General features: G+C 35.6%; 1 protein-coding gene across 1 annotated transcript; it reads right to left on the reverse strand.

Annotated features, from left to right (window-relative positions):
* Window positions 1-6,671: 6,671 nt before the first annotated feature.
* Window positions 6,672-11,935, reverse strand: LOC146750427 (phospholipid scramblase 2-like). Its single transcript, XM_085496805.1, has 5 exons — window positions 11,883-11,935; window positions 11,389-11,500; window positions 9,842-9,944; window positions 6,814-6,872; window positions 6,672-6,701 (listed from the first exon to the last, which is right to left on the reverse strand). The coding sequence occupies exons 1-5, from the start codon at window positions 11,933-11,935 to the stop codon at window positions 6,672-6,674; spliced, it is 357 nt and encodes a 118-aa protein (XP_085352931.1).
* Window positions 11,936-12,534: the final 599 nt, after the last annotated feature.

Raw genomic sequence — 12,534 nt, forward strand, 5'->3', positions numbered from 1 at the left:
CTTTGTTTGAACTAATGATAGAGTTATTGTTGAGAGATTTGGGCTGAGAATAATCTTTTTTTTAAAAAAACAATACTGAGATGTTTACTGCAAATATGATATATTTCAATTTCAATATCGGTTGGTTTTCACTAAAAAAATCCACTTATCCATTGGAGGTTTTCTGACATGATACATAAATAGCGACCACGTCGTTCAATCGCGTCGTGTTTGATATGGTACCATGCAACGAAAATAACGCGTGCAATAATACATTGTTTGTTAACGCACAATTCTGAACGCAGTTTGCAATATAGACGTAATACACGGTAAACAAGTTTAAAACATTAGTTTCAAAATAAATTCAGTGTCCAGTGAGTTACGCTCTCTATCGTTTACAAATACGCCTATTGAGGGCGCACGTTTGTAAATTTGAATGCAGAATTGTTGTCTTTTACTGTCTTATATACGTTTGGTGTTCTTTGCCTATTATTCATAAATGGAATGTAGCTGCACTTAGGACGTAGTTTGTAGTGACCGTACGTGGTACCATCTCTGTTCCAGTCCATAAAATTATATCATGTCTGACGGTAATTCGGGAATCGGGTTTCTTCATATTAGTCTTCACAAACAGCAAACAATTTTGAATACGTTTCGGCAAGCATATACAAGGAACGTGTTAAATCAGATTGTTATGCAAAGTTCCTGATCACCGTGCAAGAACATGCACCAAAAATGTATGTATACCAAAGTGCATTTAAATCCATCGAGTGGTTCTTCCGATATGAGATGGACACGATTTGACACGAACTCCGAACAGTTCGATACGTGTCACTTATCATCACTGCACAAAGCAGCTTTGCATATGACTCATTTGCATATTCGAATGTGTTCGAACAACAAGAACCTCTGCGGTTAATACAGTTATGCGTAAATCACCTGTTTACTTTAATCAGTTTAATACACAACGTTTTACGCTCTGACTCCGAATAAAATGTTCTGTTCATTGAATTAAAATATACATGAATTGCGTTGGAAAAGTGCTTTCAAAAATGTAAGATTAGTATTAGATTATACAATAAATGACCAACCCTATAAACTGACTAGAAGCTTGTGTTCTATGACTGTCAGACGCGAAAAATCGAAACCGTTCAAAACAGAAATAATATTGAAATATTCACCGGAATACAAGATTAAAAGGGGATGTTTGGGAATCCCTTTGAGTGAAATTAGTGTTTAATGTTTCTTTCCCAACTATGTACATAAGCAGAACGTGTTTCCCCCAGTTTTAGTTTATCACGTGTAACATTACCTTGCACAACGTAGTCCGCGCTAAAATTGTTCGTATTTACGCCTCCGCGGAAATCAGGCATTAATAAATAGTTCGGTTGTCACAAACATTTTTTTCTACTTTTTGTAGTACGTTTTCAGGTAAAACAACTGCGAAAAAAAATACCGTGCGTAGTCGGGTGATTGACCACAAAATTGAAGGCTGCCTGTGGCAGAGGTACTATTGCGTAACACGCACTGGTAATGGGAAGGAGATTGGATTTGACACAGACATACAGTTACGACATCATCTCCTGTTTGTGTTCCAAAAGGCGGGAGCATGTGACTTGGTAAACCCTGAATAACTCAATCAAAATGTCGATGGTCAAAAATGGTTGTAACATGTATGTTAGTTCCTATATTTATTGATTGAAGGCGCGTGTATGTTTTTTTTTACCGAAATATATTCGATTTTATAATAGTTAATATAATATTGATTCTTAGTGCATAATTGAAACACATGTTGGTTCTAAAAATAAATTACTATGTTAAAGTTCAGATGAGCATGGATACACCCGACATACAATTTCGTGTTATAAACAAAAAGCTACGATAGTTCTATATCTCTTGCTTTCGCTGTGTTTGTTATCGACGACTTTGATGTTAAGAATACATCGATGAATTCGGTTAGATAGTCGCCATCTTGGATTAAACTTCACAGCAAGTAACCTTGCATAGTTTTTTGGAGAAAAACAAAACAATTTCGGACCATCTATCTCTAAATACATGGCATATTAGTTTTTGTTTCTATGGAACGTATGAATGATAGCTAAATACTATTCTAGAAACTCCAGATATTGAAAACACAGTCTGTGCTAAGATAATCCGTAGTGTGTTAAAGGACGCAGCTGGGAAATGTCACATGATTAGATCAAATAAAAGTACTAAGCGCGACCAACTAATATGGTTTGATACAGAATTCACTTCATATAAAAAGAAACAACATAAACTATTGCGAAGATTCCACCAAACAAATAATGTACACCATTTACGCGAATACCAGGTTGTTCGCAATAAATTCAAAAATATATGCAGGAACAAAAAACGTGAATACTTGGAAAACCAAAGAGCTAACTATTTGTCGCCTCAAACAAATTCTAAGCTGTTTTGGTCAACAATTAGACGCAATAGTACAATCAGTAATAACATCCCACCTGCCATACAAGCAAACCAATGGCATACTTTTAAAAACTCTTTTCTTGTGCACCTATAAGTAATGAATTCGTCTATCAGAGCAAATCGTTAAGTTACTTGGAGTCTGTGAATGAATTTAATTATGCAAATGAAATTGACTGGAACGTATTATATAAAAGAAAGATAAATCACCAGGACCTGATGGTTTGCCTGGCGAGTATTTTAAATCTTCTGTAAATATAATATTGCCATATCTACACGTCTTGTTCAATAAGATCTTTGATTCTGGCGAAATACCAACTGACTGGTCAAATGCAATCATTATACATATATAAAAATGGGTCGAGGGTTGATCCAGGGAGCTATAAGACAATTTCACTACTTGATATTTTTGGGAAACTTTTTACGTCAATTCTTAATGTACGTTTAAACTTTTGGGCAGATGCGGCGGGTTTTCGTCATGGATACTCGACAACTGACAACATATTTATCCTTCAGGCAATTGTTCATAATATATATAACCAAAAAACCTGGTAAATTATACTGCGCCTTCGTGGATTTCTCCAAAGCATTTGATAATGTAGAGAGACAACGTCTTTGGTATGTCCTACTTAAAGGGGGAGTAAATGGAAAGATGTTTAAGGTATTACATAATATCTATGCAAATGTAAAATCATGTGTCAAAACTTTAACCGGATATACTGAATACTTTCAGTACCCTATGGGTGTTCGCCAGGGTTGTATGTTAAGCCCATTCCTGTTCTCCTTCTTTATCAATGAATTATGTAATGAGCTGAATAATTCGGAGCGCCACGGTGTTCAATTATCTCTAGATTTAATTGAATTATTCTGTCTTCTATTTGCGGATGACGTTGCAATTGTATCAGATTCAGTTGTCGGACTCCAGAGGTTATTAGATAAACTAGAATTGTATTGTGAGCGCTGGAGTATGTCTATAAACTTAGACAAGACCAACATTACTGTTTTCAAGGGCGGGGGACATTTATCAAGAAACGAAAAGTGGGTTTATGGAGGGTGGAAGTCCACACCGTATCATACTTTAAATATCTTGGAAATATGTTCTCCTGTAGACTACACTGGTCAATGGCAACAAAACTATTTGCGCAGCAAGCAGGGTCTTTGATACAATGATATTACCAATACTAACGTATGGGGCGGAAATCTGGGGTTTTAGAGAGTGTAAATGTCTAGAACGAGTCCAATATCTTGCCTGTAGAATGTTTCTTCGTGTTTCAAATAGATCACCAAATAGTAGTATTCTAAGAGAATGTGGGAGATATTCTATCTATCTGTACTCAGCGAAACGCTGCATTAAATATTGGGCAAAATTAATTTCCATGCCAAATTCAAGGTACCCCAAGAAATGTTACAATATGCTATACAATATCGAAAGGTCGGGAACCAGAACAAAACACACCTGGATCAGTGACATCCAAAACTTACTTTCCATTTGTAATATGAATGATGCTTGGCTTGCACAAGAAGTTGGAAATGTTAATGTGTTTATAAATACATTTGTGGAACGATTCAAACAGTATCTTTCTTTGGTATGGCGGGCTGACTTATGTACTTTAGACAAGTAAGATACTTACTGCCAATTTAAAACTACCATAGAACCAGAAAGATATTTGTTTTCTGTTCATATTGGAACCCATATGCAATCACTATCTCGACTACGATGTTCATCACATTGTTTACGAATTGAAAAAGACAGAGGTCATCTAGAAAGAGATCAACGTACGTGCGAGCTTTGCAATATGGATTCTATTGAAAACTAGTTCCATTTTTTATTAGTTTGTAATTTTTATAACCACATTAGATGTCTCTATATTCCACACTACTACTGCACCCCACCAACCGTAAATACATTTATCGAACTACTAAAAACTCAAAATGATGTACTTCTACAGCGTTTAGCTGCGTTTGTATTTAATGCTATGAAACTTAGGAGGGAAGCCGCTGAAATATTGTAAATAATTTAAATATTTTGTATTTACTGTTTTGGGCCGATGGCCATGTATTAGTTAATAAAGATCCTATATCTACAAAAAAGGATAGCTGCGATCTAACTTAATAACCTGCCCGTTGATTCGGGCTGACTTGGTTATAGTTTGGTCGGTACAGGGGTTTGTATATATAATAGCAATTTCATACAATTTCTTATTCAGGAAGAAAAATGCGATCAATTACACAGTAAATGAAACTGATCATAGTAGTTGGTCAAATATCATTGTCTGCCCACATGATTACGCATTCGTTCAGACATTTATTTTTCAAGATGGTTTGATTAACAAGTTTATTCACGCGAGTGACTGATATAGACAAATTAACAGATCTGTACATCAACAGAAATATATAAACAATACTATGAATAAGTAAATTATTAATTACATGTTCCAATCTAATAACTGGCAATAACTAGGTGGACTACATTATCAACACATCTGTCAAATAGTTAAATGCTTAGTAAGTAAGTAACAGCAGTTCGTGAATAGTCATCGCATTGCAGTCAATGTGTATTGAAAAATAAAGGCTCGTGTTACATTTGTGAATTCATGATAAAATTGGTTTTAAATAGAAAACAAACCGGGACACAACTCGACTGCATTCTTAATCGTGTCAACGAACAGTAGCTGCTAACATATTAGTTCAGGGGTCAAATGCTCAAAATGTTCGTTCTGTTGCGCCCACTGTTAGAAATAGTATGTCAAATGTGATAGTTAAATGTGACATTTGCAGTTACAAAATAATGCGTGTTGTGAAGCTGGGTTGATGACAGATCTGAGTCGAGCAAATGACGTAAATGTTTTAATTACTAGTAGTTGATTCAGGTCGAAACCAACTTCAAGAAAACATCGTGTACTATATGTCGAATAACATATATTTTAATGTGGAATTCAATTCTAAAATAAAATCATTGCTCGAATGAAACTTGATGATTTGTTGATTTTTTTATGAATTACTTTTTATGAACAACATCTTTGTCATGAATCCACAATCTACCCAACATACAAAAAATGTATTATAAAGACAGATTTACAATTGGTTCCCATTGGCAATGGCTACATATAGTTGCAATTAAACCGCTCCTAATTTCTTTTGGTATCGTCAGTTTTATTATATTTTTTTCAAAATGAAAATATGAATATGAAAACCTTAATAAGTTGTGGGTGGTCAAGCCCTAATTTGCATATTCACCTGGATGAATGACGTAATCATATCAATTGCTTTATATTCAGAGATACAATGTTGTATATCAAATAAAGGTATTTTAATGTAGAATGATATTCTGCAATCATATTACAGACCGGAGATGACAATTATTTTGATATTATTTCGCGATTTTTTTAATTTTTAGGAATTACTAAAATTGGATTTATTTGCACTATGCCCAGTATTGCAGAGTGTTGTATATACAAATCAAGACAGTGCATGTGAAAATTGTGTTCTGTGATCAGAATATTTAATTTCATAACGAAAACAAGGATGTCGCAAACATTTTAATCAACTCTGATCAGTGATTATATTGCAGAATTGAATTCTGAAATTGAAAATATTTTCATTGGATATATCATATGATCTCTAGTTTTGGAATTGGTTGATTTTTTTCGAGCTGAATGTCATCAAATTAAAACAGCTACGTATTTGTTGGATTTTAAAAACTTGGAATCTCTATCAATCCAGCTCATCAACATGCATTTTTAGAACGACAACTAACTTTACTGTACATTTTCTCACAAAGGGTTCACCAGAAAGAACTGGTCACTGGACTAGGTTCGTTTCACGTAATTAAAATGAATCCGATTGTTAATATATTCACGTCCAAATAAACTACTACTGAGTTACTACAAAAACAGATGATTGCTAAAATTAGTACATGATGATACATAGCAGGTGACGCAATGCAATGCTGAAGAATGCTTGTGATTTTTTTACATTTAACTAAACCGCAAACCATCCCTAAATGTCGACGCATTATGGGTAACCATATTCAGAAATAACCACACACTCAAGTAAGCTGTGGCTTTTGTCATTCGAACTTCTGTGGTCAATTAGCTGATTTGTGAACTGATTGAAGAGTTCCCTATCTTAACTCAAAATACAAAATAGATTCTATATCGATGAAAATAAAGATAGGCAAGGGGTCTTAATCCACATTTTAGACTTCTGGAGCCAAGAATAGTTATCGAATATGATTATCATTTTCTTCATCGTTCTCCTTCGAAGTACATGAAATCCTGTAATTTAAAAAAAATGACAGGTTGTAGTAATGATTCGATATCGTACCGGGAGATTTGTTTTTTGCCATAATATAACGAACAATACAAATAGTAGTTGACGTGCACTTACAATTAGTAGGCTGGCTGATAATACCAACATCTTTGCTCGCACTTCGAGATCTTTGGGAACTGAAACATATACGCATATAAAGTAAATTACATGTGAAATCAAGAAAGTTCTATTTTTCGCGCCGCGCGATGCGGTGGGCGAGGGCGTGCTAATATATATTTACATAGCGTGAAGAATTGTGTCAATCATAAAGCGTTTCAACCATTTATTAGAAGAAAAAGTGTTGGTTAGTTCATACTCAAATAATTCTGAAATATGTATTACATGCCTATCTTGTTAGCGTGTATGCGAACCGCGCCGCACAATTATGATCCTACTATAAAAGGGCCCTGATCGGTGATCCATACTTAATTAGTTAGGAGAATCATCTCTCTTTCGTTTTTCACTTCAAATAACAACAGAAGATGGCCTTTTTCAGTGAGTGACTAAGTGGAAAAAGAATCAACAGTTGATGCGAGTCCCACTTCGTTTTAGACAGTAATTTCATTTTCCTGCCAAACGATTATAACATTATAATAAATCATGATACATTTATTTACCCTTCCTGTTACTTAACAGTAATTGACAAGTGCTTGAGAGATTTCTACTTTTTTCTTCTCTGCCTTCGAATCTAACCGGGTTTTCAAGAAAATATTGGCTAATGTTCAAATCATTATAGATTTGGCAAACAATCAATACGACGATATCCGTAGTAAAATGCCGAAACGGAAACGGACGGATCTCGTAACAAGAAAATGAGGTACACTGGATCTTTTGACAAAGATTTTGCATGTACGCTGATTAGCTAACATTATGATTGTCTTTCTTTCAGATCTATTGTATAGGCAATATGGGAGGTAAGGGGGGGCGTTCGTATACTAATAGACCACTTGTTCATGATTCAGTGTCATGTGTATATTTTTCTCGTGTACGTCATCAATAGTATAGCAATCCTCATTCGTATGTAGTTATATTACATGTACAATTAAAACAGTCTAGCTGTGATACTTGGACTGGAAAATAAAGAAAATATCGCGAAATTCAGGAAAAATATGTAGGTGGATTGTAGCTCTTGGTTCGAATTTTTTAAATAAGACTGATACGTATCATAGTATATGACGTCATGTATTTACTTTGTTCTGATCCATCACGCATTACGTAATACGTTGTGCATCTGCGTTTTTAATCTTTTCTGGTGGATTGATTCATCATTAGTCCAGAGTTTTTTTTTAAGTAGGTAATATTAAGTAGTGTTACATGAAGTTACATCTGCGCTCTGGTCGAGATCCCACCACTCAATCGATGGTTTACATTTTAAAAATGTGTTACTATGGAAATCATGACAAGCAGCTTATCAATTTGCAAATAGAAAAAGTGCGTGATTACGTAATATTGTCGTCATAAGCTGTGAATAACTCTTATCCATGCCGCTCGGTAAAATTAATTTTAATTGAAGACAACGACGGTGCAAAATATTCAAGTGATTAGCACAAATGTTATTGAACTTTGCTGAAGAGTAAGACTCTTAAATTATTGCCTAAAGCCGACGGATGTGACGTATTTGACAATTATCCTAATTTAAAGCTGTAATCATTGACGGAAGTACCTGGAAATGCCTCTAGAAATCCCGCGAGATGTACACCTGATTCAATGAAATACGTATTAACGAGGTCTAATTAATTTGAGTTTGCTGACGGTAACGCGCCGTGTTGAATTAACATTCACCCATTTATGGTCAGTGTAACCGTGAACCGGGCATCGCAGTATATTCTACTGATATGATACAGTCAAATATATCTACTATATTGAGTTTAAGATCATCCAATCTCTCTAATTGATAGTGCTAAAAAATAATAGCAATGTGTCCTGGAAACGATCTACCACATAATATTATCCACGGTCTGTGTTTATTCCCCTTTTATTCATAATTTGTTTTGCGTTCTTGAAAAGCGCCCGTTAAGCACTCTTGGTTATTTTTTTATTATAAACGAATATATTTAATATTAATATTATTATTCGGTGGCGTTTATCTTTAATCAAAATAAACTCCGTGAAAGCTCTAGTGTTGGGACACCTCCCATGCTAATTATGTTTATTTTTTTAAACTTAATATCAACGTCCAATAACTAGCTATGGGTTATTAATATGCAAATTGTGGTGATGCAGCAATTTCGAATGAAGCTCTTACATTTATATACTAATATCTTATCTACCAGATATCATGAATTGACATCGAAGATTGTAAGATACCGGTAAAGAAGTCAATTATTATGATTAACATTGATACCCTTGTTTGTGTTGCAATACAGTCAAGGATTCCGAATCTGTGTGGTATTAGTCCAAACATTGTATCAAATACGAGTTTTTGAATTATGATAGAAATGTGAAAATAAAATATATTTAATACAATTAATCTGCATTAAATGCACACACATTTGTCTGCAATCATTACAACTTATTCCTGCACGGTTAATAACTTACCTATTCGGGATTCAGATAAAAACATGCAAGAACCCTCTCACTGTCTAATTAATGGCAAGAACCCTATCCCGTTTACTTAAAAATATGCAAGAACTATCTCATGATCGAATTAAAATGCAAAAACTGTCTTATCGTCTAATAATTTTACAATTGTCACCAAATAATCAGGTATGTGTATAGTCGCATAGTGTAAATAAAACGACAGTTTTTAATTCAACAGGTGGTTCTCGAGACATGTGGGCACAAATATGAAAATGATGAATACAAAGGCTCTTGTTGAGTATAGCGATGAACCACAGTGTGTTACCTGTATATGGGTCACGTGACAATTTCAGCCAATAGTCACGGAGTAATGTGACACGTTCCAGTAACACGGAATCATGAAGACGTTTAACTGCGGATGTTGTTCAGAATAACTAATAAATTAACTAATTAACTAATAAATTATATGTTGTCTGAGTTCAGACTGATGAGTTGAAATGATTATTTTTGGCAGATTTAAGAAGAAGGGGCAAATAAATGATTACTAAATCGCAAACAAAAAAGGGAAGGTTGGAATGATACTTACACGTGACAACTAGACTCTCAACATAGGGGTACAGTTCATCGAGTGAATTATCCCATTCTTTGCTTATCATTCCAATCTCATCCTCGCCGTCTTTGCTGTAGACCTAATGGTCAAAGGAACAGTAAGTTTAATTTTCTGTTATTATCAGCTGAATCGTTTCTAATGGTGGCAGCAAAATACAAACAGACGAGGCGTTGTTTGTATTGGTAAACGTTAACATTAAAACGGGAGGGGGTCTTCACCTGCGCACGCGCGGGAATTGAGTCCCAAGCGACGATAACAACACACGCTAAAAACGCAAAAGCTCATGGGTAGACTCTTGTTTGTAAACAATGACACGCTATGGCCATCTGACGCATGCGTACGTGACGACTCCCCCGCTTTAAAATCAATAGCCGCAAATGCTTGCAAGCGAGAAAAGGAGAGGGTCAACGATATAACGTCATAGACGATATTGGGGTATACTGAGTAATATTGATAATATTTAGGGGATAATCATAGAGTTCAATGCCAGAATAATGAGTTGCATCTAACTTTCACAGTTTAGCTGAACGGTAACTAAAAGTTCGCTGCTCTATATTGAGATTTGTGGATATGGCAATCTTGCAGATTTACTGATCGTGTCATATAATTATGTACATCGGCTTGGGTAAGAAAATAATACACCTATACAGGTGCATCGAAATTCAAACATTTAAAGCGCGGTAGTCGTCGCGCTGCGCATGTGCGAGATATATGGGTCTCATATAAATAAAGATGGAGACTTTGACTGTTGCGCAGATCAACGAGTACGAACTGAGACGTTTCCAAGCTTTAATTAGGTAATTTTCAATCATGTTATTCGAAAGTATCGAAGGAGTCACCGGCGGTAATCAGTGCAAGTCGTGCCCACGTCAAACCTCATACTTGTGATTTCCATTTGAAGAGCGCATTGGATTGTGGGAAAATCGATGTTGAACAACAAAAATCTGGCACATGCGCAGCGCGACGACTACCGCGCTTTAAATGTAAGAACGACAATGAAGTAAACAATACGCTGCCTGGTTGACATGATGTCAAAAGGTAAATAACAAAATAAATGAAGCGTTCTATTCTTGAAAACATATATTTTATCAAGCTATTTTGTTGTTGTATTTCACAACACAACAATAGTCCGATGCAGATTGTATCGGGCCGTTCGGCTTTGAACGCTGAATAAACCCAATTAACCTCGTTTTTCCATATTTTTTCGATAATCAAGATCTAAAACCAATAGGAAATTATATCCATTTGATCAAAAATACATTTTATAAACTCAACATGTTGAAATCAACAAAATTGGTGGGTAAGGGGTGTTGAAGGCACGGCACTGCCAGTGTTGGGGTGGATATAATCGTGCAAGATTTCGGTTTTGACATTTTTTAAATATTCGTTTCTGTATATGTGCCAACTTAACAAATCAGTTTATTCTATGTCGTATTTCGAATAAATGTACACCCCAGTGCATGTTCCCCTGGATGTAACACAGACTCATGCGCACTGCGGCGTAAACTATATTAAGTATTTACCGGAAACAAGATATCATGGTAGCATCTGAACTGACTGTACGGTCCATGAACTCTGAGGATCACTTCGTCATTGCTATCGTAAATAACGAATCGTGGATGAGTTGGGTGCCATCTGTACAGGGAATAAAAATAGATAATAATTCATATAAATCTAGTTGGATTCCAGTATGAATTTAGCCATTTTTTTCAAGTATTTGCAGAATCCTAGCGTACGTGAGCAACTTGTAAGGTACAAATGGTCACTGTTATCGTACGCACCAACAAATACAAGTAATTTTCCCCATGATTTCTGAAAACAACATGTCGTATATTGCCGGCCATGTTAATTGTGTATGCATCTGTCCATATCGTCTCTTTTTCACAAATTACGCAGGGATTTTGCCGAGTTGACACCATATGTTATAACGTTCTCCACTACTGTGTGGAATGTATTATAATCCATTTTGAATGGATATGATTTTAATGTGTGCCTCGTTATTTTTTAATTTACTCACAATTGTTGGACGACGCCGTAAATCTCTTCAGTCTCTGTCCCCGAGACGTTCATTCTCATAACACAACCCGGGAACCAGCAGCAGTCGCAACTCGCTGGGTGGTCAAGTTTTGTGATGTCAGTTGCCTCGTTGTCGACAACTTTAATTACAAATTTCCGAGTGTCTGTACAGCAGACGGTTCTGCGACAACAGTTGACCTCTGTGTAAAATGAAATGGTAAGTAAAAAGCTAACAAAAAATGTCATATAAGAATGGTTGTCGCCGGGGGGGGGGGGTCGTAATTTTTTCGCTGTTTGGTCTTGAATGGGGTATAGATTTGCTTGCATTTAGGTCCAATATCAGGTTTGCCTGTCTAAGATGGGGCCGGGGGTGGAGTCTGTTTTTTTTAATTTCTATGTAGTTACCCGAGTTTCAGTACTTTTATTGATGAATCCAGGTGATTCAACCTATACTTGGATACATTTAGTGACAATGTGGTATCCAATGAGATATACACAATCACTATTTGGTCTATAGTGGGGTATGGTTTTTGAAGTTAAAATGGTGTATGGTGGGGGTCTGGGGTTTTATTTCCCGGCCGCATACCCCTCCAAACTGAAAGGCCAGTGACACCTTCGAGGAGTATTCGCGAAACCAAAGATTATATAATTAT

Source organism: Saccoglossus kowalevskii, chromosome 1 (assembly GCF_978046115.1).
Source record: "Saccoglossus kowalevskii chromosome 1, keSacKowa6.1, whole genome shotgun sequence".
Taxonomy (NCBI): Eukaryota; Metazoa; Hemichordata; class Enteropneusta; family Harrimaniidae; genus Saccoglossus; species Saccoglossus kowalevskii.